At 41.4% G+C, this 27,368-nt stretch overlaps 2 protein-coding genes across 2 annotated transcripts in view; both read left to right on the top strand.

Annotated features, from left to right (window-relative positions):
- Window positions 1-15,519, top strand: part of LOC115393236 (zinc finger protein 385B-like) — a 75,047-nt gene extending 59,528 nt beyond the window's left edge. Inside the window, exons 3-9 of the mRNA XM_030098117.1 lie at window positions 3,485-3,639; window positions 7,104-7,211; window positions 11,383-11,560; window positions 13,187-13,558; window positions 13,664-13,866; window positions 14,022-14,120; window positions 14,784-15,519. Coding sequence (XP_029953977.1) covers window positions 3,485-3,639; window positions 7,104-7,211; window positions 11,383-11,560; window positions 13,187-13,558; window positions 13,664-13,866; window positions 14,022-14,120; window positions 14,784-15,014 — 1,346 coding nt within the window. The 3' untranslated portion in view covers window positions 15,015-15,519. The remainder of the gene's footprint in view (window positions 1-3,484; window positions 3,640-7,103; window positions 7,212-11,382; window positions 11,561-13,186; window positions 13,559-13,663; window positions 13,867-14,021; window positions 14,121-14,783) is intronic.
- A 2,767-nt stretch (window positions 15,520-18,286) lies between these two features.
- LOC115393569 (dnaJ homolog subfamily C member 7-like) lies at window positions 18,287-26,636 on the top strand. The gene is made up of 14 exons (XM_030098612.1): window positions 18,287-18,372; window positions 21,113-21,201; window positions 21,423-21,547; window positions 21,671-21,784; window positions 21,876-21,950; window positions 22,042-22,160; window positions 22,255-22,408; window positions 23,540-23,704; window positions 23,886-23,977; window positions 24,067-24,140; window positions 24,233-24,379; window positions 24,477-24,632; window positions 25,018-25,092; window positions 25,198-26,636. The coding sequence occupies exons 1-14, from the start codon at window positions 18,302-18,304 to the stop codon at window positions 25,233-25,235; spliced, it is 1,494 nt and encodes a 497-aa protein (XP_029954472.1). The 5' UTR covers window positions 18,287-18,301; the 3' UTR covers window positions 25,236-26,636.
- Window positions 26,637-27,368: the final 732 nt, after the last annotated feature.

The raw sequence follows: 27,368 nt of genomic DNA, 5'->3' as shown, positions 1-27,368 counted from the left end.
AAATGATGAGCGACTATTTATAAAAACTTATCAAGGCCTGCCTGCTGGTTAGCACATTCCCGACGTGATTGGATGAAACTGATTTAACCGCAATGTTAATTCATCATGTCAAATTTGCTGGAATAAGACAGCGGGGGGGGACACTTTGTGGCCGCAAACGAGACGAGTAACTTGGAAAAAGGGGACAGTCCCGTCAAGAGCGCGGTTTTCACGTCGGCGCTTGTTGTACACATCCTCACGGAGGATGACAGTTTCTGGTTTGATCAGAGCAAAATGCAGTTAATTAAACGTCTCGCCCTGATGTGTTTTGTGACTATATGCGTAGGAGATTAATGAGATCAATTTCAGATTTGTGTAGGAGAGGGAATCAATGTCCCTAAAAGTCATACTGACAGGCAGATTAAGCACATCGGCCTAGCAGAGGGAAGAAAAAAGTAAAAAAAAAACAGCCTCTCGTCTGAATGCGGTTGTCTCCTTCTGTCTCTTCTTCACTTTCTCTCATTTCTCGCTACTCTGTCATTCACTTCCAATTCAGTACAATGCAACTCAATGCACCCCACTGCCGTCACCGATACATAAACTGTCCTGGCGGAGCATTAAAATGAAACTGGAATTCAGCAAAAACAAAATGGAATCAGCAAACATGTTTCACTCCTGCTCGTGTGTGTGTGAGTGCGTGTGTGTGTATGTGTGTTTCCCGTCGAGGCTGCAAAATCAAATCAACAGTCATAATCAGCTCTTATCACTCCACTTGTTTGAAATCGAATTTGAATATATCAGAGCTGCTGAAGATCACTGAATAAACGGAATAAAATGTGCTTAAAACAACGAAAGGCAACACATTTATTAGAGATTAATTTCGCATGCTGGTGGCATTTTGTAACGTCGCTGAGTTGTGGTTTGTTGTGATAAATGCCTGAGCCTCTGCTCTTTATCGTAGCACACGCTGGGTTTGTTATTCTGTGTGCCCGTGTGGTTTCCAGCTTTCAATCAGATAGTAAAGTCGCATTTCTTTGTGTTCGTTATCAGTGTTCCGAATCGGGATTTTCAGTTTTGTTTCTGTCTGTGTTGAAAGTGGGACGTATCTGAGATTAATGGCTTTTCTGTTGTGCAGGACTTATTGGTTGATCAGTCTGCGGTTCAGATGTGGGAGTTTTTGATCTCAGGTCCAGAATACAAACATTTCAATTCATCTCTGAGGAACTTTTCACATGTTATTGCAAGTTTAAATACATTTTTTTTTCTAATTTGCAAAGAAAGTTAATGATACAGTGTGACTTTGACAACTATTGAATTTATCAGTAATTTTTTTTCCCATAACTAAATATTGAAACCCCTTTTCAGAGTGCTGTCAACTGACTACTATACAATGAATGTCATTTATTGCATTTGAATCAGTCAATTACAAATACATATTGGTAATCCTTTTTAAATAATTTTATATTTACATACATTTGAGCAGCAGAGCTATGAGGGTTGTACCCACCAGTTTTTTTTTTTTTTTTGTCAGATAGTCTTCTTTTGAGCTTTGTTTTTTCATTTTAATTGCTAACATCTCCTGTTTCTGCAGACTTCAATGATCCAAAGTCTCCAACAAGAGTCGACAGCAAGAATGAGCTGTTAAACATTGGCAGAGAAAAGATTCTCTGATTTTTCCCCAAGTGAAAGTTATAAAAAAGAGAACTGTAAAGGCTTTCCAAAAAAGTAATCTTATTTGTATATTTTACTTCTGTATACATTCAGACAGACACTGTGGGAGGCCCTCATCTGTTGCCATATTCGCTCCCGGAGGATCTTCCCCCAGATCTTTTCTCGCTGCAGGCAGTGATCAAACAAGATATGCTGTGTTGTCCTGCGCTCCTGCTGGTCGTCGGCTAACATCAGAGCACCTGAGTGGAATAATCCAACATCTTTGATCCCTCCCTGACCTCTTTTTAAAACACTTCTCAAATCTCCGCCCGAGTTAAACGTGCCCTCAGCAGCGCTCTTCCTTTTCTCTGAGCTTATTTCCAACCAGGAAAGGAAGCTTTTCCTCATTTATATTCGCCGCCTCTGTCTCTCAGCTCTGCTCGAGTCCTTTTGAAAATGGGACCAGATTAGTGAAAACATGCTAATGCTCAAGAACTTTTCTACCTGCTTCATCTCCTGAGATAAATCCTGAAATCCAAAGGCGAAAGAAGCCGGGGGATATGTCTTCTTGTCAGCAGGAGTTGCTGTAATATGATATACTGCACCATTACACTGCAGATTAAGGATCGTTTCAATTCACTGTCTCAGTAATTAAAAGAAAAATTTAGATTTTCATGAGCAAAAACACACTACAGTAACATATTCTAATGATATTTGGCACAGATGTGTTCAGTACTACATTTTTACTGTCTAATTGTTTTCTTTTTTCTTGTTATTTTTGACTCCTTCACTTGGTTTTATTCAGGATTTCATGTCAAAGGCTCCTGCTACCAGCCGGTGCTCAATTTATCCACCTCATACAGCATCTCCTGACATTTTCCATCCCGCTGCAGCCAAGCGTCCCTTCTCGCCTTGCCCCGACCCATACCAAGTCACACTTCCAACTTATGCAAAGTGGAATAAAAGAAACATTTATGGAGGAAATGTGACAGCTATTTTGAGGTGATTCAAACCTTCACCGAGACACATCGCTGTCCGCTAAGAGGAAAGTTCGCCTTTTTTAGAATATTAGGAGTTTCAGCGTGAGCTTAGATTCACACTTGACCTTTTGGGTGAGGAGCCTCGGGACTTTCGGTGTACGGGCATCACATGCGATCTGTAATCACCATTCTTATGTAAGACGCCGTGCATTCTGATGTGAGCGCACTGATGTTATGTTACTCGGGGTCCCGACAAAGGTCAGCGCCACAGTGCTCTTTGAAGCACGGGCAGTCTGAAAGCATTTCTGCCGACCAGAGTTAAATGTAATGAGATGAGAGGTCGTATGGAAGAGGAGTTCAAAGCACAGGAAAAGGCTGAGGGCTCCATTAAAAGTAGAACTTCATATGTAAAGTTATGCAAGCAGGAAGAGAAAAGAATTAGAGGGCAACAGCAGAACAACAACAAATCTGAATAGTCTGCTGACTTTTCGCAGCCTTTAAAAACCTCCTTACAGCTCCTTTCCTATTTGTGTTGACTAAACCATTTGCAGTATCGGAAGAAGCCACACAATTACAGTCTCTAGTGTTTGTGCTTAAAGGCCAGAGACATTTGTCAAGATAAACTATGGACTTGTAAAGCAGGAAAAGGCCACACAAAGGCTCTCATCATTTATCCCCTGCTATTACTGAAGTCATTAAAGCTTTACTGAGTGAATCATTTACTGTAGAGTCCTCTCTTGCTCCCATGTGGGCTAAAATCAGTCTTTATCATCACGTGTGTCTGGATGTGCTGCTTCAGTGGCTTTAAAAGAAACAAAACATCCAATGTGTGTCTTCTCTCAACTTAAAGTGTGACCGTCCTGTCCCTGCTGTAGGTGCGCTGTCCCAGAGCCAGGTCCATCCACTGCTGGGCTCGCTGTCCGTGCCGGGCCGGCCCCTCCAGCCGCAGGCCCACGCCCAGCTGGAGCACTTCCTCCCACTCAGGGTCAACGGCTCCTCGCCACTCAGCCTCTTCCCCAATTTCAACACGGTAAGACGCAAATCCAGATTTGTCAGAGCAGACCAGACACACGCACCTGCATGCAATCTGTACACTGATCAGCGATAACATTATGACCGTCTCGAGGTCACTAATGACTTTGTGAAAGACTTCACAGACGACGCCTGCTGGTTTTAACATTATGCCTCTTTTGCAAAGTGCTTCATTCTTTTTCTCAATTAAAAAAAACTGGCTTGAGTAGCTTTACACGGTGCATTCACGTTACACTAATACCTGGCCTTAGTCTCATATTTAAATTAAGCTTTCCAATCTGGCCCTTTTCATCACTTTAAATGTATTCAATCAAACTCTTGAGTGTGTAAAACGATGCCTCAGAGCACCTCAAAATCTGGACAACCTATTGTGCACCATCTGTTGTTTAGTGTGTTATATTCAGCCATTCACAGCTCATCATCCACAAATTACAGGGTTGGATGACTCCAAACTGTCTTTTGGTTTTAAGTGAAGATGTTTTATATTATGTAAAGTGCTTTATATATGGATTATGTAAAGTGTCAGCAGTGATTCATAAACTGAAGACTTTTTGTGTAACAGAATACTCCATCAGTGTTGCAAGACATCCTGCTGGTTTTTTTTATTTATAAGTTTATTTAAAGATGTAAGGGCATACAGAGAGTCACACACTCACATTCAGACCACAGTGGAGGAAGTAAGTGTTCTCAACGCTGCTGGGAGCACAGTCTCCAAGAAAGCAATTGGTCATACACTGAGACGCGATGGTTTAAAATCCTGCAGTGCGCGCAAGTTTCCTCTGCTGAAGAAGGCTCGCGTCCAGGCCTCAAGTTTGCCAATAAACATATTAATGACTCCGAGAGAGACTGGGAGAAGGTGCTGTGGTCAGATTACACCAAAATCGAGCTCTTTGGCCTCAACTCAACTCAACTCGACTTGTTTGGAGGAAGAGAAATGCTGAATATGACCCCAAGAACCCCATCCCCACTGTCAAGCATGGCGGTGGAAGCATTATGTTTTGGGGGTGTTTCTCTTCTAAGGGGACAGGTCGACTTCACCGCATCGACGGAAAGATGAATGGGGCCAAGTATCGCAAAATCTTTAGTGACAACCTCCTTGCCTCTGCCAGGACACAACGACCCAAAACATACAGCCGAAGAAACAAAGAGTGGCTCTATAAGAAGCACATCAAGGTCATGGAACGGCCGAGCCAGTCTCCTGACCTTAATCCTATAGAAAATCTATGGAGAGAGCTGAAGCTTTGAGTTTCCAAGCGCCAGCCTCAAAACCTCCAGGATTTGCAGATGATCTGCAGAGAGGAGGGGACTAAAATTACTCCTGACGTGTGTGCCAACCTAGTCAGCAACGACAAGACACGTCTGACCGCTGTGCCTGCCAACAAGGGGTCAAATACTCATTTCCTCCACTGTACATGCAGTTTACAGCCACCAATTGACTTGAAAAGCGTGCTTTTGGAATACAATGAGAATATCCACACAAACATGGGAGAACATAGAAACGCCGCTCAGAAACGCCCCACCCTGGAACCAAACCAGGGGCTTTCTTCTTATGAGGCACACGTGCTAACCACTGTGCAGTCCTGAGCTGTTTTTGGCAGAAAGCAATTAGAAAGAGCTTTTGATCATCAAGCATATCTGACATAGCTTGCAATTACAACTTTGACTGAAATATAAACAGCATGGATGTGACAGGACACTATAAATACTCCCTCCCAGCTCAGTATTGGCAGGTACCACATGTCTAATTGCTTGGATTAGATGCACACATATGTTTGAGACCTCCCAAATATAACATCTCTGTCAGACAGGCGCAGACCCCACGACGTGTTTAGTAGAGCTTTAAATAATCAAGTGGCAGACGTTCGAAGCATGCATTCAGCTTTAACCCGTCATGATGAACGTCCAAGGAAACTGCTAATGCATGTGGGAGGCGGAGAAAATATCCCCGTCTGACACCTAATACTAAAAATACAGCTTGAATGGAGCAGCTGTGCCATCGGGATGTGAAAAAAATGAGCAGGGGTGATCGAAAATGTTCTCGTTACAACTTCCATTTTTTTTCCCCCTTCTCAAAATTATTCGTTTATTCAAAAATAGAGAATCATGAATGTTGGAGTGGTAATTTGTCATTTAAATATATATTTGACGTAAAACAGAGCCATAATTAATTAAGCCAGACGTTGCCTCTAAGCAAGGTTTTTTTTTTTTTTTGGTGTTCTTTTTTAAATTTAATCCCAAAAAGACACACGCTCCATCTCTGACCTGAAATATGGAGGTAGTAGTGAGAAAAATTATTTTTTGTGTCTCTGATTCAGATTCCGGTCTTTATTTCATCATAAAATATAAAAAGAAGCTGAAGCTAGCAGCATTGCAGTTAATGGAAATGGTCTCTTATTAATTAATAAGACCTCTGGGGTTGGATATTGGTTCCAATGCTGTCAGTCACCAAGAATTTGGCTATTAATACTACTGCAAAGATACATCTTCAAATGTTTCAAATTCACGAGTTTTAATTAAAATGTGTTGAGTTCACAAACCTAGTTTAATTCAGATTGGCCCGAGCAGTGAATTGACAAATTTGCATGTTCCCTTTGTTTTAATTCAAAGAAGGACAGATGCTTTTTGAAGCACGTGACACTCCATAAGAAGAATACATGACATTTCAACATTGTGCCGTTTCCCATCGCGCCTCCTTCTGTAAAATACAGTTAAATGTCATAAGGAAATTTCAGTTACCTTTATTGAACTATTTCTGGTTTTTTCAGATGAGAAGGTCGTATTGAGGGTTGGATTGGACCCTCTGGCAGCCTGCTTCTGGCCTATAAGCTGTATATCTGACACTCCCATCTTAAGGATTTAGTTCAGTTTTTTCCCATCAAGCTATACCTTCAAAGATAACATTTTCAGTCAATTCTTAAGGCGTTCTCACCCACCCCCACCCCCCACTGATCTGATCACAGCATTAAGACCACCTCGCTCATATTGTGTAGTTCCCCCCTTGCGCTCCCGTATTCCAACAAACTGTACGCACACTGTGCTTTCCGAACCCTTTCTACAAGAAATAACATCGTTTTCTGCGGCAGTTTGAGCTGCGGCAGCTCGTCTGTTCTCTGCACGTCTCCCCTGGACCTCTTTTGATAGATACTGACCGCTGCAGATGGGAACACCCTGCAGCAGCAGCTTTGGAGACACTCTGACCCAGTTGTCTCGGCATCATAATTTGACCTCCGTCCGACTTGCACGGGCACTTTCAGTTGAGCATTTTTTGTGCTTTTAGTGCTTCGGCTCCGAGTACAAAATGTTCACACTGATTTCTGCCCACAACAACAGGTGCCTTGATAAAGACATAATCAGTGTTGGGGTTTTTTTCGTTGTCATAATGTTTTAGCTGGCCGCTTTTTGCGGCAGTAATGATGAAAGTTTGAAGGAGAATGACAGTGATGTGTGTGTTTTACCTTGCAGATGGACCCAGTGCAGAAAGCTGTGATAAACCACACGTTCGGCGTTGCTCCACCTAAAAAGAAGCCCATCATCTCCTGTAACATCTGCCACCTGCGCTTCAACTCCACTGTAAGTCAGACTCCCCTGCTTTTGCCTGTAGTCTCCGTGAGAGCCGTTTTTAGTTTTTTATCTGGTAGACTACATAAGAAAGGAGGGAAAACACAGGACAGAATTTATCTTTAATGCTCTGCAGGAAGGGGGGAAGCCACCTTTGACCACATCTCTTGTATCTCGCTGTTTGTTTACCGCAGAATTCAATCATTAGCTTCAGTAAACCACATCAACCTGTGATGTATTTTTATATAATAAAATGAAAGGTTTCACATCAACATAATCTTTCTTTGCTGGCAGTAAAACCTCCTGACCCCTGTGATGTATCTTACATCGAGTCATTCCCAGCAAATTCTTATCCAAAGGTCATCTTTTGACTATTTCTGTAGCGCACCGTCCACGTGGTTGCAGCTAATGTAATATTTTTGAGCCCTGTGGTTGAAAACAATCTTGGGGAAAAAAAAAAAATGCAATTCCTTTTATCATTCCCTTCAGTATATTTTAGGCACATCCATTTCCAACCATTGGGCTCTTTAGAAGGAAACCAGTCTGCCAGTTCTGTACCTTTTTTTTTTCTTCTTATCACACCTGCCTATTCATATTCATTTGAGTCCCACTGCAATGGACTTCATTTCTATATATTTGCATTTATATTGTGAGGGGGGAATCCTGGCAGAATGACAATGATTCTGCCTTTTTGTGAACTTTATAACTCATGCGGAGGAAGGCCACTGGCGCAGGCTCGTTGTGCGACCCTCCGTCCGTTTCTTCCTCTCCTCGTTCTGCTCTCTGTGTGGACAGTAATGGTGTCGGGAGTCTCTCTTCTAGCTAACAGGCTCTCTCCTCCCTGTGTTACCTGCAGCTGAGCTGAGAGTGCTACTTGACCCAGGAGTTGGATGCCAGGTTTCAGGCAGGTACCAGGCCCCAACAGGAGGGATGGGTGGGGGAGCACCGATGAGCTGGAAATTTCACCTCACGAAATATGAGCAGTATAAAGGAATAGTTTGGATTGCTTGAAGTCTGCTTGTATTTTATATTCACTGCTTGTGTAGTCAATACTTGAAGAGCCACAGGGTTCATTTTAACAGTCTCTCGTCTTTGTTTTTATGCAAATTGAGGTTTGTGAGATTTTATAATCAAAACTCATTGATCCACTTGCAATCAGTATAAACGGTAACAAAGTTAGTCTTTTTAGAATTTGAAGAGATTTAAATTAGTGAGACTAAATGAGCGCTGACAGCAGGTAGATGTTTCTTTTGTACACGATTTCATATTAATTCAGCTGGCCAAAGTTTATATACCAAAATAATTTGTAGGTGCAGTTGAGAAGAAAAGAAAGTGCTGCAGTGATTGATCATACTGTAATGAGTATTTTTGTATGGAGACAAAGACGGATGACTGTAAAAATTAATCCTTCCCTACTACATGACTCATGTGTATATAAAGACGGGACAGATTACAGAAGTTCCAAATTATTCCTTTGGGGTCACAAAAGTCGAAGATCATAGCATGACAGATTCATGTCTGACACATGAAATTCTACCGTCGCTGCACTTTGTGGACAGTCGTTGCTTGTCGTGTCTGAAGAGTTTGAGCCTCTGCGATGCAGTGATGCATAGAGCAGATTGAGTGGCGGTCCGGAGGTCTGAGGTGGTCCTCACAGTCTCCTTCAGGTGTCTCAGACTGAGGATCTGTGCTCTGCCATCCAATGACACTTTATTTGATCCTGCCTGGTGTTGTTTTGAAGGTGACACGTAGTGAACTCATACTACGCTGGCTCGCCAGATAGTATGCAGATGGGAGCGGAGTGACTCACTTGACGCTGAATGGCTGGTGTGCGCTGACATTCAACGTAGCCAAAGGGCTTTTATACCCTTTGCCGGGCTCCGTATTCCCAACCACGCACTTTGACCTGTGGCGGTGCCCTTTCTGTGTTGACGGAGGAGACCTCTATCTCGCCGCACGGCGCACGCGGCCACTGGAAAGACGACCTCTGCACACAATCAGCCTGAACGTGCATCAGCAGGCTGTGAAGTGTCTGCCCGGAAAAAAAACTCGTGTGGATAATTTGAGCGGCGACAAATTATCTAACAGCCTCTTTTCAAGTCCAGATACTCAAAGTCTTGTTGTCCATTTTAGGGAGTGCACGTGTGTCTTTGACACTCAGAAAGGCACCGCGCCTGCAAAAACTTGTGCTCTTGAAGGATAAGAACGACCATGTGTAATATTTTTTTTTCTTTTTAACAAAGACAGTGAAAAAACTAAAACAGACCCAGTCAGCTTAGATGATTTAATATTTTAACATATAGCTCAAATATTTACATATAATATTGAAATTATGTTAAAAGCTTCACAAAGCTGCTGCTATTTTTCCAAAGTGTTTCTAAGATGAGAATCCATTTATGAGACTATTTTCAGCCATGTATTAATACGTCTTTGGCAATGTGAGCATTTAGCAGCAGCATGGTTTATGTGGAACGGAAGATTAAAAATGATGCACTGAGCTATTTTTTTTTATTTTTTTGTTAAAGAAGGATGCTATGCAACAGTACATTTGAGTATCTTTCATAGTATTTAGGCGTTATGGAGGCTCCGTGATCTGCGTCTACTTGTCCATATTATTTCATCTCTTCATCTATTTGTCTGGTGGTTTTCAAAAATGTGGAGCAACTTACCCTGAGACACCAAACATCTTCAAGGAGCAGCAGTTGAATTCTGATGTCTTTTCCCAGCAAGTTTTTTTTCTTCTTCGTTTTGATTATTGAAAATAAAATTATTCCAAAAAGTAAGTGGATAGTGAAACTATTAATTAATTTAAGAAAAGAAACTGAATTTGTTGTAAGTGTGAGGGATATTAATTAAAAGATAAAACAAGCCTTAGCGCAAAGTAATCAGTGGAACATAGCCTATAAAGACCAGATTTCCAATAAGTAGCACAGGAAGAGTGATGCTCTCTATTTCCTGTGGATCCCAGCGGCTTATAGCTACAATAATCTGTAATGACAGACGCACGGAAAATCAAACAGTCGACCATAAATTACTACTTGATGTGAGAGAAAATGTGCAGTGTGAGAGTTGGGGGGGGACATATCCTCCCACACTTTGAGAACTCTTGGTCTACAGTAAGAAAAATATCAAATATCACCAACCTGTCCTTTATGGCTTTCTGTTCAGTTACTGTCACGAACTGTTCAGTCGCTGCTGAAGCTATTTACTTCTTGCATCAGCAAAGCGTAGGTCCTTTCCCGTGTGTGTGTATCAAAAAAATGCAACGCTTCAGTCAATATTATATAGGTTTGCTCTGCCTCTGTGACTGAACCATGTTTTTTTTTCTTTAGATGGATCTAAATTACAGCTGCCACAGTCTCCATGAGAAAATTAAATTAAATTAGACATGGAGATTTCATTGGAAAAATGTTAATTGCATTTTATACATAAAAAACTTCTTTACATTGTGTGTATGTTGGAGGAAATATTCAGTGAATTGTTTTTTTTTCTTGCTGTTTGTTCCTTCAAGCCAAAGATTGCATTCAAATTGTGTATATCTGATGTGTAGTACAAAAATATTAATATGGGAATGGATTACCAATTAAGTATGATCTGCTTCAGTTGTTTTGTCTCGCTGTTGGTGCGCATGAAGCTGCTGGAAGCTGATTTTCCTCTGTAGAATTTGTCTTGCTTTATCTACAGGCATCCAGAGCCATTTTGGGATCCCGTATCTGCATGCGTCTGTTGTCTCGCCGCCACAACGTGTTTTCTCTAACAGAGGAAGGCACGGAGGTCATTTTGTGTCCCAGCATAACGGACACGGGCCATTTTGTGTCAGAACGGATCAGTGGAAAGATGAGCCAGTAGCTCAGAGGACGGTCATGACATGCCATAAGTCCAACCGATGCTCATTTGTGCACCACCATGACAATGATTGTTATCAGAATGGTGATGTGACTCCCCCCTGCGAGTCAAACGCTCAAATGCATAATTTTTCCCTGAACTCCATGGAGGCACGTGAGGCCAAAGCAATGAAACAGATGGAAAGATTACAGTTTGCTGCTTTTATGCTGTCCTTCACTAATTCAATCAGTCACTCTGTGAGTATACTGTGCGCTTAACTGTGCGCTTACTTCACCCTCTGCTTGTTCTGCCCCTGTGTGTGTATTCATATGTGTGTGGATGCGAATGTGATGGGCAGACCCAGGCAGAGGCCCACTACAAAGGTCACAAGCACGCTCGCAAGCTGAAAGCCCTGGAGACGCAGAGGAATCGGCAGAAAAACGGGCCGAGTCAGTCCACAGCGGGGAAAGACAGAGAGAGGGGGATGATGGGAGGAGCGGCGGTGCCGACAGAATCACAGTCAAAAGACAAAACAGGTATAAAATATTCCTTTTTTTTTTTTTTTTTTTTTTTTTAAAGGGGGCCCTCTTGTCACCCTCTGAGTTAATCAGTTGTAATTGGGGGGACGTAAGCATTCAGGCTTGGTGGCTGTCACTCAACTGGTTAATTACCAGCTATTACCTGTCCTGCTATCATTGGCCCTGTCAGATCGGTAATTACTCCCATCTAGCAAAAGCATTCGTTGAGATGAGGACTGTTACAGCACCCAAAAAGAGAAGAGGGATGCGGTTGGATTTACATGATTTGATGCCCAACATAAGCATTTCCTTAATATGAAATGATGTTCTGATGGTGGACATGCTTAAAGCTGCAGAGGATTATAGAAAATACAATATTTACTATATATGTTTGCAGTTATATAAGCGCTGCATATTGATTACAGTGTCAGTCAGTGTGGAACAATGTCTCTAAATATCTTTGAGTTTGTACTTTTGAATTGAAATTAAATGAGGTATCGACGTAAGCCATTCTTCAACACTGGTCATATAAATACCGAACTGAAAATGAAGAAAAATAAAATGAATGCTGTATTTTCTCCACATGCAGAGACATGAATGTACCTGAAGCTGGCGACAGTGTTAAATCCCATTTATATTCCTAATGTTACGGCTATTGGTTCTTCAGCTACATCACTATCAAAAGGCCCCTGCGAGAGTAATGACTTGGTTATTTTACTCCCTTTCCGGCATCAGTCATTCCAGCCTCTCTTTTTGCCTAAAATTGTCACTATCTTCCCTTCCATTCTCTCTCTGTTTTTTTTTTCTTTCATTATTGATTTTCTCCTTCCATTTTCTTCCAGAACCTATCAATTTCCCTCTGACCACATAATGATAAGCTTGTTACAATCAGCGGTTGCCATGGTTGTTGATTGATGGTGACAGAAGGAGCTTCGGCAGAGAGAGTGAACAAATGACAGAGAGGCGAAGAGACGCAAAACGAAAGAAATGGCTTAGAAAGAGGGCAAAATACATGATACAAGGTTATAGGGAAGAGGCAGAATGAAATAAAAACTTGACAGAGTTGAGCTACATGCAGTATCTGTGATGCTTTTTGAGTACGGTTGTCAAGACTTCATGTATTGTAATGTTATTTTCTGTTATGTAACGAAGACATATTTAAAGTGCAGCCTGAGGGCCAATCACTGCCCAAGTTCACATTTATCACGACTGCATGTCAGTTTAATAGTTTTTGGTGCAATCAAATTAATAATTGCAAAATGCAAGTTCAGGTGTCGCCTACTGTTATAATCAGTTGCCCTCACTGTTTGCCTCTGAATCTCCTCTGTAAGAATGTTTATTTGCATTTAACCTGCAGCTTCATAACACTGCTTCACTGCCACAGACTAGTTTATTATTCTCGAACAACCAGCTGTAGTTTCATGTCAAACAAACGATTGAGAACACTGCAATTATTCTCACCTATCTCTCCAGATAAATGGACTTCAATTATACAACCTCTTTATAATGAAGCCGTCTCACAGCATTGCATCAGTCACTCTGAGTCTCGGCAATTTAAAGAAATGTGTGTTTTACCCAACAGTATGCAGAGTATGAGATCAGTCTTGACTCAGTTTGACTTGTGTTTGCTTTCTTGTCCCTCAGGCCCGAGCACCTCATCCCTACCTGCACAGCAGCAAGCTCAGAACAGCCAAGGGAGCTCGCAGGAAAGCAGCCCCCCCTCCAGAACATCGTCTGTCGACTCCTCCTCGCTCCAGTCCGCTCACCTGTCCCCGCAAGCCTCCCCCGACTCTCAGCCCGCTGATGCACCTTCAAACGATCCGCCTGCAGACGGATGCGCCCAGACCGCAGGTGCAAACCTGAACTCTGATCCTCAGGGAGGCTCCGCAGGAGGCGAGGAGGAGGCCGTGCAGGGGGAGGAGCTAAAGGAGGCCAAAAGCAACAAGAAGCATCTTCACTGTCCGACATGCAAAGTGACGGTCAACTCCAGCTCCCAACTGGAGGCTCATTGTAGTGGTATGTACTTCATGGCTTCATCCTGCGTTATTATTACACCACTGTGACACAGTTTGGTTTAAATTGATCAGACTTTGATCTGATCGTCACCTCTGATTGGTCCAGGCTCCAAGCACAAACAGATGCTGGACGGTCAGAACAGCAGCCAATCACAGCGCAGGGTCAAGATGACGTCGTCGCCCAGGCCAGCCTGTCGAATTAAGCAGCGAATGGGAAGCAAGCCCCGAGCGGTCGTGGGCGTGACCGGCCAGCCCTTTCACTGTGAACTGTGCCAGGTGTCCGTCAACTCAGAGACGCAGCTGAAGCAGGTGTGCAGGCGCCTCCTCTTAATGCTTTAAGCTAATGTTACCACAACAAAGATCACGTTCCTATCTTCCATTTTTCACGAGGTAGTTTCCTCAACGTGTTGTGGCTGTTTTGTAAGTCGGAGCTGTCTTCACTGAATTCCCCTCTTCTCTTTTAGCACATGAACAGCAGGAGACACAAAGAGCGCCTGGCTGGGAAGCCTGTCAAGGCAAAGTTCTCCCCCTATAATAAACTACAGCCCAGTGCCGTCTTAGCGGTGAGAAATGGTCACACTCGCACAGCACGAACGGTCCGCTGTCCCTCGCACCTGTCAACATATTTACAGTCCGGTGGCTGCAGAGAGGCGGATGCAACTCTAAAATTCTTTTATTTCCTATTTGAAAACTGAGCTACTTTCACTAACGGTTTTCTGAGGGTTTACAACAAAGCGTATCATAGATTGCTACCTGAAATCTCCCATGAAGATAAAAAATTAATCTGTCTTCTATTTTAGGAATAAGTAATGGAGTCATTCTACTGTAAATGCATATCAATTGGTATACATATTTTATAAGCTACTAAAAATAAAATTTTTACTTCTCTTAAAGTTACTTAAATGTAATCGATTTAGACATGCTATTGGCAAAGCAGCGCTGCTACGTCAGTCCGCTGCTTTAACAAAGACTGACATGGCTGAATACTTTTGGATGAATGTTCATAAAATGGGACTGTTCTTTGATAATTCAACAAAAAATTCTCCACTAACCACTGTAGTGCATCTTTTTCCTCTCTAGCTTACCTCTAGTGAACTGAATGCAACTCTCGTGCTCTTTATATGATATAGCTTAAAAAGATAATATTACCAGATCAACCTGAATTTGTTTGTTCTTTTTCAGCATCCTGATGTGAGCATTTCACTGTATTTTCTGTTTTCTTTCAGACAAAGCTGGCTTTGCATAAGCAGCTGTCTAAAGCCCTGCCGGCAGGGTTCCTGACCAGCCCCCTTAATCCAGCCGCTTTGTGCACCATGGCGTCCGGGCCCCTGGCGCTCCGACTGCCTCCAGGTCCCACAGCCATCATCCAGGGTCCCCTGATCAGCCCCACGCTCTTCAGGCCCGCTCCTGGACCTCTGAGAGCCACGCACACACCCATCATCTTCTCCCCTTACTAACGAATACCGGCGAGGCTGGAAGGCCCACGGCGGCGAAGACCTGACCTCTGCAAAGCTGGGCTTTGAGTTGGGCCAGCTGAGGACAAATCACAGCACAGACGAGTGACACCAGGTCGCGACGCAGAGACCGTGAGGGCAGCATAGCAGCGCGTCGGGGTTTGGCAGGTCATAAGAAGATTCAGTTTGCGCAATCCCCTGGTGTGGATTGAGATTTCAGCGCAGACTGACCGCAGCTTCACCTATTAGAGCTGGAAGGACCATCGTTCAGCTGTTTCCTCTCAGAGAACTGTTGAGTGCATGTTCCCCCGGGGTCTGGACCCCTCAGGAAGCCATAACGACGAGCATCATCTCCATTTATTTATAAGTCAATGATAAACTAATACACATTAGGGTGTTTCAACGTTGCTAAGTGTTTGTTGAGAAAATTCTTTCATTTTTGGAGCTTTCTATGTGTATTCTTGAAGAGCAAGAAAAATATGTCTGCCTTGTTATAGATTTTAGAGCCAAATCTAAAAATATATACATATATATAATAAAAACATCCTGATTGTGTGAATCGCAAATGAAAATTGAGTTAGAAACAGTTCTCTCTTTAAAAGAAAATCTGTTATTTTGCATTGTTGAGATTTATGTACCCAACAGAGTTAAAACTTTACAGCCATGATGTGGATGTCTATTCTGTCATTTATCGAGAGAAAGTTGATGATTTTGTTCCCTGCAACAGTTTCCCCCCCCCGTCTGTCTTTCCTTCTCTCTGTTTAATCAGGTGACAATCAATCGCAGGAGTGAAGATTCACTACCAGGAAGTACACGTCTAATTCATACAAATAGATGAGACTGATTCTGTCTTCCTTTGACAGGAGACATTCGATTTCATTTCAACACCCTCTTTATTTACAGTAGGACTGATAGTGAGTAAATGTGAATTTAATAAATGGTTTATATCACAGTATGATGTAGTTGTACGCAGATGTAAATGTGTATGAATCGTGACTAATTTCATGAGCCTCCCTTTACTAGAGGACGAACAACGAATAAACAGCACTGAGGTGAAACATGAATCCAGATAAGTTCAAAATGCTCCTGCAGCGCACGGTTCGCACAGTGGAAGGTCGCCGGTTCAACTCCTACACGGGCTTGGTCGAAGGGAGTTTGCATGTTCTCCATTTATTTTCTCTGGCTACTCCAATTTTGTCCCACAGCCCAGAAACATGTTTGATTCTAATCCGTGACTTTAAATTGGTCATAATTGTATTTGTGAGTGTGTGATGATTTTTCCTTGTTTTTCCTCATTGATGAGCTGGTGGTCTGATCTGTATGAATGAGCAGAACTCTTATCTGTACACAACATAATATTGTGTTTTTAACCATCTGTCAAATGTTTGTCTGGTGCTTGTAGAAAAGGGATGAACATGAAGTGTTTCCGGCAGCTGGTGCTGTTTGTGCAATGTTAAAAAAGAAAAACAGTAAGTGTGCAATTCATCAACATCAAAAGGCTTTATTCTTGAGTTTCCAAATGAGACCTTCACATAATTAAAAGTGTTATTTTCATCTAGTGTATTAAGAAACTACTCCCTCTGTTGTAGAAGTCTCCCTCCCACATGGCTGTGCTGAATCACCCTGAGCAATATGTATTTTTGAAGTGTCACCCGGTAAAATTAATGACAAGTGTAACTGTGCATCAATTGCAATAATGTAAATTATTATGTGGTCGAGATGTGAATAAGGTGATGTATATGAACTTATAAATAGTCCTGGTTTTTCCATCGTTGTGGTTGTTTTTTCTTCACATCCACGAGTTCCTGATTCACTCTTTATTGTTGCAGAACTATAAATGCTCTTTATATTTGATAAAAGTATAGAGTCACTGACAAGTTACATAAATATGACATTTCTCATCACAAGCATAGTATATATACATATACGGTATATACTGTACTCATTACGACATGCAGTGTTCCCATAGATAATATACTTCTATACTATACGTGAATACTTATATGTGACGTTAATTTCTAAACTCCTACAAAACCCTAATCCTCTATGAAAATTGTGAGCTATAACTGTTTTTAAGCCAAAAAATGGCTGCAAATTTGTTCTGGTCGTCATCCGTTGCCTTATAATACTTTTCTGCCCTCTTGTGGCAGAAACAACTTCCAAAGAGGTTTAATTGAGTTTATTTAGTAATGTAAGACAGTCACTGTTACCTTTATACAGTAATATTATTGAGATGGGTAAATGTCATTAAGTAGGTTGTGACCTGTACTACTAGGTTGTATAAATAAACAAGTATGAGGACTGACCCACTGTTTTTTTGCTATTTTGTAGCTATTTTTAATAATGCCCATTCTCTCCGTCTCGTTAATTCTTAAAAAAAAAAAAAAAAAAAAATTTCTTTCATCGTGACCTTTTATCCAGATACAGATACTTTACAGTTAAGGGAAAAAAACAGATAACATCACAGTTATTTTTAAAGAAGAGACAAGTTCCTCCTAAATCCTTTCCTAATAGTTCCATCGGTTCAGAAAAAAAATACATATATCATATTTCAAGCATATTTCGGACATTAATACATCCCATTTAGGTCAACAAATTCAAAAAGTAAACTCTCAGAACAGTTTAAAGTTCTATCTTTTTATTAAACCCAATTTGTTATTTTTACATTTGTGAAGATACCATTCAAAATAATTCAAAATGTGGCCATTTTGTCAATGCATGTTGCAAATGGCTCAAGCCACTTTTTTTTCATATAGTGTAAAAGATTATTAAGAATGATAACTTCTTTGTTAGTTTCACTGCTTGTTGTTCCTTGAATTTCATATAAACCCCTTGGGCTCCTTTCCTACCCTTAACAGTCTGGTTCTATTGCTTTCACTCTGTATTATATTTTTATTTTTGTATAAATTAAATAAAAAATGTTTAAACAATTGCAGCGATGAATAAGGAAAAAGTCCTTATTTGACCTGATTTAATATCCTTTAAGATACCTCCTACCTGGAAGAATGAGATTATTTATAGAGATTATTCCGTTGTCTTGATGCTGTTAAAATAAACCTTTATTTCGAGGAAAAAGCTGATTTATATGTATTTTATTTTTTCTTAGAATGCAAACATTTATTTTTCTTTTATTTATTGCGTGACCTTAATACGTCCCTCGTCGTTACATAAAATATATGTCATGTTGTTGTTTATTTATTGTTTATTTATTTTCTTGTCCCACTTTTATTGACCTACAAAAAAAGCTCCCGGAAATGACGTCATTCATTGGTCGTCCTTTCCAGAAAAAAATGGCAGCTGTTGACATCGACGTGCCGGTGGAAACAGAGCCGCAGATCTACAACCAGGAAGACATGGAGCGGTAAGCATATTAATAATGTGCGCGTTTACTACGCTGAGCCCGTAACGTGAATTTTCATGTGCGTGAATCCGCCCGGTGAGCTGACACCGCCGGGAAACAATTCCGCGGTCACGTCCGGAGGGGAGCTAACGGCTAGCTCCCGTTAGCGTCGTGTTTCTTAAATACTACATATTTTTTTCTTCTCCAAAATTGTTCCGTCGCTATTTTGGCTGTTCGCAGTGACGTCTAAGGTAGATACCTACATACGTGACTCTTTATGAAATGGCTTCGCGTCGACATTTGTCTGGATTTTCATCAAACCGGGTGCAACAATCCCCCAAAACACATGGTTAGCATCAGATAGCCAAGAATGTGTGTTTGTGAAACCTCGGTTTTCTGGAGCTCTGTTCGTAGTATTTTAAAACCTCTACACGGAGAGCAACGTGCTGTGAAATTGTGGATGTGAACACTGTTGTGTTGCGTTTTCCTCTTTCGAGAAACTTCCACGAGGGACTTTGTTTCAGTTCTTCGGACATTATAGGAGGAGTTCTGATGATGAGCAGTTTCTCAACCACTCGACACACCTTAACCAGTTTCAACGAAGTGTTAGTTTCACTGTCAATTTACAGTTGACACTTTACAATTTACATCAGATCATTATGGATTCGTACTTATTTTGGATTTAATTCTGAGATATTTTATCCTCAAGGATTTCCCGCCTCGGTCGGAAGTAAACATAGTGTGTATTTAAACGTTGGAGTTTGCTCTTGTTGATCAAATATCACGTAAAATTGTGGGTTTATACACAGCAGTGACCATCAGGACTGTTTCTTAGAAGGACTGCAGACAATAAGAAATCAAAGCTAAAATCTTTTCCAGGAAGGCTTTGTTTTTCAGCTTCAACCATTTTAAGGTTCAGTGATATCAGAGATTTGCATGTGTTGTTCTATGTAGAGAGACTTAACTGGTTGATTTTGTTAAATGTTGAGAGTGTCATGCGACTCAGTGGAAACTAGATATTCAGTGTTCTACTCAACTCAGCCTGAGGTATCACTTCACCCTTTGGTCAGCAGTCAGTGACGTCTGCTTTTATTGTTTTTAGATTGTGGATGTAAAGTGTGTTAAGTAAATATTACAGGCTCAAGTAACCATAACTTCCACATAGTGTTTCATAACATAGCTCGTCAACAAATCAGGATAAAAAAAATTAAATAATCAGAAGAGGTTCTATGAGTTTCAGTTTTTACTCCAGCCGGTTAAGGTGAAGTTCAGGAGCTAAATCTCAGCGTAAGGCCTCGCCTTTTTTCATACATCTTTTGAAACTTGATTTTGAAACAAAATTTTGTTTGTAGAAAGAATTTAAATGTATTTTCTAGAATGGTAACAGGGTGCTCAGGGCTCACATAGACTAAGGGGAGTCGATTCACGGTGGTTACCGTCTGAGATGGAGTACTCACAAAAAGTTTAGGATATTTGACTTTTTGGTTAAATTTATTGGAAAGGTGATGTTCATGCTGCAGTGATGTTATCATGAATGTGGAAGCAGGCAATGGTCATTTCCTCATATTAAACAATTTATTGAAACAAAAGTCAATAACAGCTTTTGGTATACAGCAACAAAAAATGTTAATGTGGCCTTAACTTTTCATGTGCCTTTGAGCATTAATTACAGCTTGATGACATCTCCTGCTGTTCATAAGGGGACTTATTTTCGCACAGTGACTCAGGTAGTGTGAGTGTGTCGCTGTACTATTTACAAAGTGTTTTCAGTTCCTTTATTACTAGACACTCCTGCCCACACTGTAACACCACCATCAAATTCAACCGTGAAATTTATTTCTGCAATTCATGGATCAAGTAGCTTGTTGTGCTGAAGTACTGAAGCTTTGTGCATTATAGAAACTGTAGAGAATGTTGCAATAAGTTCACCTGGAAAGATTATCGTAGATTTGGGTTCATCCCAATCCCTAAATCTAACGTCTTTTGAGTATTGTCTTTCCCGATTTTTTTAGAGTTTTGTATGCAGTCACTGTTCATTGTGCAGACCTGTGGATGTATTCCCTCATTCAGATGTCTCCATTTGTTGTCTTCTTGGCTTGTAAAGCCCCTGTGTTGTCCTGCAAATAAAAGAATAACATTGGGAGGGAAAAAAACCATGAATCAACACCGTTATTGATAACAAGCATCAATGTCTAAGACTTTTCATTTTTGTATTCATGCTTACTTGATTGATCTGTTGAACAATAGACTAAAAAGTCAAATTGGATGAATTGTAGCTACACCCTCTACTGTATTATCCGGCACACCGGGAGCTTTTTCCTCGAGCTTTTCAGTGCTGATTCACCCGTTTTAGGGTCGGCACTCCTGACACCACTGCAGCAGGTGAATTTCACTGCTATGTTTAGCAGCGGAGCTGTGAGGAGTCAGGACTGTGTGTCCCCTATCTGCTGTCCCACTTCCAGGTGAAACACAGCACGGTTGAATCATTCCAGTCTCTGCTCAGATAGCAAGGATTTGTCTCATTAATAAATGCAAATGGGGAAAATCTTAGTGCTTGTGAACCAGCAAATTTTTCCAGTATCTGATTTCGTTACAGCTTTGCTTCAGTAAGATAATTAAGCAATTATTTTTTTCCTGTACATTTTAAACTTCTTGGAGTTAATGGGTGTTTGGTTTTTAGACCATTTGTGTCAACTTGTGGTTTTCATTACACGTGTCTGGTGTTTGTGTTGACTTTTGCTTCCGTTCCTTCTCTCTGCAGTCAGGCTGAAGGCTTCAAAGAGCAAGGAAATGCATTCTACAGCAAGAAGGATTACTCTGAGGCTTTCAACTACTACACCAAGGCCATAGGTGAGAAATATTTGGACAGCATTCACATTTTACACGCTTTTTGTTGAAGCCCTGTGGTTGGTAAGCAGCTGATGTCATACCTGAAATGTTCCGCCATGTTATGCTGAAATGACTTGTTGTAATACTGTAGTTGTGACATTGTTGTCACTTTTCAGAGTTGCCATGGCCACAAGTCTCTTCTCATTGTTAATATGATTGGGGTTTTTTTTCTCATCGCTAAGATGCTAGCCCCAAAAATGCCAGTTATTACGGCAACAGGGCGGCCACCCTCATGATGCTCTGTCGCTTTCGGGAAGCGCTTGAAGATTCCCAGCAGGCGGTGCGTTTGGACGACTGTTTCATGAAGGTGAGATTGAACAAATCAGAGCTCTGGTATTGGGTCATTTGTCATCTGGATAAATTTTGCCAGGGGAAAAACAAAAAGCAGTTTTTCCCATCCCTGCAGTGAAGTTTCCATTCTCTCCCGCAGGGCCATCTACGTGAAGGCAAATGTCACTTGTCTTTAGGAAATGCCATGGCAGCTAGCCGCTGCTTTCAGAAGGTTCTGGAACTGGAGCCAAGCAATCGAGAGGCCCAGCAGGAGGTGGGGACTTTGCCCTCTAACAAGGTCACTTGTATGATTGTCACTTTAATTTTCAGCCTTAAACTGAGAAAGGAATGCTGTTTTATTTCAGAATAAGAACGCAACCACGCTGTTGGAGTTTGAAAGAATGGCAGAGTTCAGCTTTGAAAAGCGGGATTTCAGAAAGGTGCTTCATCAAATCTTTTGTTTTGTTTTAGAAATGTCTTCCTGTTGGATATCGTGCATCTCCAGTGATCCCGTGTCTCCTTGTGATTCAGGTGGTGTACTGTATGGACCGAGCTTTGGCTTTGGCCTCTGCCTGCCACCGTTTCAAAATCCTGAAGGCCGAGTGTCTCGCTCTGCTGGGGCGTTACCCAGAAGCCCAGTCTGTCGCCAGGTACGAGCTACTTTGCTCTCATACGACTGTCATTTACATGAATTTATATATTTTTCAATGTAGTACTTCATTATATATATATGTTTTATTTCAGTGACATCCTGCGAATGGATTCCACAAATGCAGACGCGCTGTACGTTCGAGGGTTGTGTCTTTACTACGAGGACTGCATCGATAAGGCGGTGCAGTTTTTTGTCCAGGCTCTGCGCATGGCCCCCGACCACGAAAAGGCCCGGTTGGCCTGCAGGGTGAGTTGATCACATTTATATGGTTTAATGTTTGAAATAATTCAAGACAATTTAACACAACATATGAAATGTGGTGCTTTGCTACAGCGCTGGGATCTTATTAAAAACGTTACCAGTGTGTTGTGCATATTTTTGTTTCATTTGCATTCGATTACCACTGTTGGTGTTTTTTGCATGCTCGTTAAGCATCAGTCAAAGGGATCCTGTTGTACACTTTTGGTTTTATAATGTGATGCACTGCTTCAAAAAGTGGATAACTGTAACACAATATATGCTGTCACTGATTTTCAAGAAGACAGTTTTGATGAAGCCAGTGTTCAATCATTTATTTCAGCCATGTACATCCTAACAATTTATTTATATGCTACTCACAATTAGATGCAAAGTTCATGTATAATGTACCCATATCCTTAAAGCTGTAGTGTATCTATACCACACATACAAACAGGCATTCCTCATGTCTGAAGAGGAGTAGGAGGAAGCAAACCTTATTCAGCCTTAATATTTGTAGTATCACAGCTCACTATGCATTTTTTTCTTAAACCCTTGACAGCCTACTTGTTTCATTCTCTACAGTACTCATTCTACAGCTGTTGTAATTAACCCTAACTTCTGTCATTATAAATGCACAGTGTTTATACACCTGCTTACATGTCTGCCTATATAGAAACTTAACTGTGTACGTTCCTACCCAGTGTGTTCACAGCACCTGTCCATGTAAACTATTAGGATCCCAATACTGACCCCTGGGGGGCGCCACAAGCAATATCCAATCCAATCCAATGATCCTTAGAGTAAACTACTTCCTTTTTTTTTCTTTTTTTTTTGTCTCCATGGAGCTGGTGATTGTCTCTGTTGATGTAACGCTGTGGATCGGTGAGATCTGGACCTGTAGCTACTTTATGAAATACATTTCAGGGAATTGTGGAAGGAAACAGGAGGGCAGTTATTGAATTTGACTGTCCCCACAATTTAAAAATGGTGTGAAATTTGTTGGGAAATTCGCCAGCTTTAAATGCGAGATGAACAGATGAAATCAGTGGTTGAATGTAGGATTTGATGTCATTCTATGGGTTTATCTTGTGAAAAAGATCCCTGATGCAACTCCTTTTTTTCCTCTCCCTATTCTAGAATGCGAAGGCATTAAAAGCCAAGAAAGAGGAAGGAAACCAGGCATTTAAGAACTGCAACTATGAAGCAGCCTACCAGCTGTACACTGAGGCGCTGGCTATAGACCCCAACAACATCAAGACCAACGCAAAACTCTACTGCAACAGAGCCACAGCGGGAGCAAAGGTAAAAGCAAACTTTATTATACAAAAGAGTGTGTCGCTTTCACCTCTCCAGCTTCTTCCTCTTAGAAAATCAGTCAAAGAGTCACTTAGTCAACAATGCTGTCTGATAATTTGCTTGAAAATAGCTTCAAGCACTTCTCACACTTTTCTCTCCTGTCATTAAATTCCCGTCTCGTCAACAGCTGAAGAAACTCAATCAAGCCATTGAAGACTGTTCCAGCGCAATCAAACTCGATGACACTTACATCAAGGCCTACTTAAGACGAGCTCAGTGGTATGGAATGCAGCCGCTACAATGCACACGTCCCACTTGTGCCGTTGAGTGTTATGCAGTAATTCTGAGTTTCTTTTGGCGACGTGTAGTTACATGGACACAGAGCAGTACGAAGAGGCTGTACGGGACTACGAAAAAGTTTACCAGACAGAAAAAACTTCAGGCAAGCCTCTGTTGTAATTCTCTTTGATTTTGACACGTTAATGAGCATTTGAGACGACGAGATGCTGACGTTTACTTTTCTCTGTGTTGCAGATCACAAACATCTGCTGAAGACAGCACAGATGGAGCTGAAGAAGAGCAAGAGGAAAGATTACTACAAAGTGCTGGGAGTCGGCAAAAACGCCACCGAGGATGAGATCAAAAAGGCTTACCGCAAACGGGCTCTCATGCATCACCCAGGTATCCCTCTCGGGCTCCACACAGGCGCGATGCCGCCTTTTATTTGTTGAGGGATTATTTCGGGGCTTGTTGTTGACTGCTTATCGTTGGCATGCAGACCGCCACAGTGCAGCGACCCCAGAGGTGCAAAAGGAAGAGGAAAAGAAATTCAAGGAGGTGGGCGAGGCCTTCACTGTCCTCTCTGACCCGAAGAAAAAAATGCGCTACGACAACGGGCACGACCTCGAAGATGACTGCGGCTTTGACGGCAGAGGTAATGAAAAGCACCTTTTTGTTAATTGTTTCCGGAATAGAATCTAGAGCAACTTGTTGAAGAACACGTGTTACACAGTAGACATTTAAAAAGATGAATTGGTTAATATCATAAACAGATGAACAGGTGTAGTTGTTAGTCTGTAATGGACCGGCCACCTGAACAGAACTGACTGCAGTAGCGTTGGTCTCAGGTTGATCAGCTTCAAAACCCTGAACACTGTATAAATGAGTTTTTGAAAGCCGTCTAACTATAATGAACAGACTTTTGTCTTTGTGGCCTCAGTTCCTTTTTCATACTGTCACCTCAGGAATTTTTCTGTTGTGTTCTGGCTGAAGGTCTTTAACTCTCAGCTAATCACCCTCCTGGACTTTTCTTTCTTTAGATTTTGATGCAAACAACATCTTCAGGGCTTTCTTTGGTGGCCACGGTGGAGGATTCACTTTCGATTCAAGTCCAGGTATCATTTTTTTATTCAACGTTGACTTGTTTTTTTTTTTTTTTAATTTAATTATCAAATGTTCAAGGAGCCTTTTTGTTGACTGACTGTTTTTGTTTTTTTCAGACTCTGGGCCTGGAAATGTATTCTTCCAGTTTGGCTAAAGCAAAGGCATAGTTATGAAATGCAGCCCTGCAGAGGAAAAGCTTAAGTTGGACCCGCAGTCACCTTGTGATGCTCATACTCCTGAGTGTCTTGAAAAATATCCCCACTATTCTTTCTCAAGAGGTTTCTCAAATGTTGCATTCAATCCTAAATGTATTCCCCCACATTGTCGCCAGCAAACATTGGACATGTGAGTAATTCAGCTTGATTTCGACAAAGCAAAAAGTCACCTGACCAATACAAGTATCCCTTGCCAATTTTAACATTTGAATAAATGGACCTGTGATTTTCTGAAGCTGTCTCAGCCTTCATAAATACTCAAGACATGTAAGTGTGATGGAGGATTAAATTTAGAAGGCACGCATCTTCAGGGTCCTCCTGAGACCCACATGTCTCAATAGAGCAAGTGGAGAAAGGACTGTGGGAGTTCAATGTCCCCTGACCTCAGGACAGCCTGTGGAGGACGACCCTGCTCGCCTGCCCGTTTGTGTCCAGTTTTTATTGGCCGACTTGCCAAATATCGTATGAGCTCGCAGGGTTCGGTCTCTTCATGCTGCATTGTATAGTTGACTCGAATGTAAAGCGATAACTGTCTCCGTTTTTCTTCGGTCTTCCCTCAGTCTATTTATATTTATTGTACTGTAGAACCTCAACTTGTATGCAGCTCAATGCCAGTGGATTATTTTTGTTTTGTTTTTTTGTCTTCCTTCTATATTTTTTTTGTACGGGCTCCATTGTAAATGTTATCCTCATTACCCTCTTCATATCTCCAAATATTCATATTAATTTTTTTGTTTTTTGTTTTTTAGAAAGAAAATCAGGCCAAAATCTGACCATGTTCACCGATTTTCTTTTGATAAAATCTTTGACGTCCACACACACACGTGTCATTCAAATTAAAGTGGTGCCTTATCAGACTCTCTTATATCTCTTCCAATTGAAAGCTGAAGAGTGACCCACATCTTAACTGAAGAAAGGCAGCAGTTTTGCTTGTATAGCATGTTTTTTTTTTTTTTTTGTGCTATATTCCTTATGACCTCCTTTTTCCATGTATAGCTTGCGCTCAAATTTCAGCTTTGCAAACCTTCATCCTGTCCAGCAGAGAAGACTGAAATTTCGCCTCATGTCATCAGTCTCGCCCACCTGTCTCTCACCGATACTCGTCATGCTCGTTTTGCCAGTACAGCCCTTCTTTTACCGGTTCCGCTCGTTTAAAGGGGTTGCTGAGTTTAGGGCGAAGACTTATGTTGTTAATTGTTCTGTCACTGATCTCTGTATCATTTTTATGACTCACTGATTACAGTATTAACAAGACAGACTTTTTAACCATGAAAATTGAAGCTCATCTTTTGCTGTAAATTTGGACTTTGTTTTAATGTAATAAAGGACTTTGAGTGTCACTGTTTTCCCAGTGAAAATGACCAAATCTCTTTCTCCGTCCCACTTTCTGTCACATGAGATGAAGTGGATCTTGATCTGAGGCCCAAAGAGTTCCGGTACCAGGTTTGCATGTAGCATCATTTTGTTGGAATGTGTTTATATACAGTCTATCGCCCAGACAGATGTCCAGTAGCAGTTCACCAATCAGATTGATTCCTCTCAATCCCCTTTCCATGTGACTGGGTGATGAAGTCTTTACAGTAAGACGAGGAAGTCTCATCAATATTCTGCACTGTAGCTTCGTGTTAAAACGCTACTTAACTTTTCATCCCCACAATTTTCAGAATTGACTTTCGTTAGAACTATCTTTTATCCTTTGCATCAAATCAGTAAGAAAACCCATTCTAGGTTCCACAGCAGGTGTTGTGTGGAGGTGGCCTCAACTGTATCTACTCTCAACTGCCAACCTCTCAACAGCTTTGGCTCCTTGCCCACAGTGAGATAACGGTGGACTTCCCAGGTGCCAGTTTCTGCTAAAGAGACCCACAGAACCTCAGTGTGATCAATGTCCTGTTTGCCCATAACGAACTTTCAAGGTGGTGGCCTTGTGTAGCTTGTTTGAGCTTTGTTTGACCATGTGGACTACAATACCTCACCACCAAGTCTGGTTCCACCAGAAGGTCCTGCCTGGGTGCCCGAGTTTGAGTTTGTCACATGTAAAATAAATGATGGAGGCAATTAAGTTGCTCAAA

This window comes from Salarias fasciatus, chromosome 8, assembly GCF_902148845.1.
Source record: "Salarias fasciatus chromosome 8, fSalaFa1.1, whole genome shotgun sequence".
In the NCBI taxonomy this organism is placed as follows: domain Eukaryota; kingdom Metazoa; phylum Chordata; class Actinopteri; order Blenniiformes; family Blenniidae; genus Salarias; species Salarias fasciatus.
This window is presented reverse-complemented; position numbering and strand designations above follow the sequence as displayed.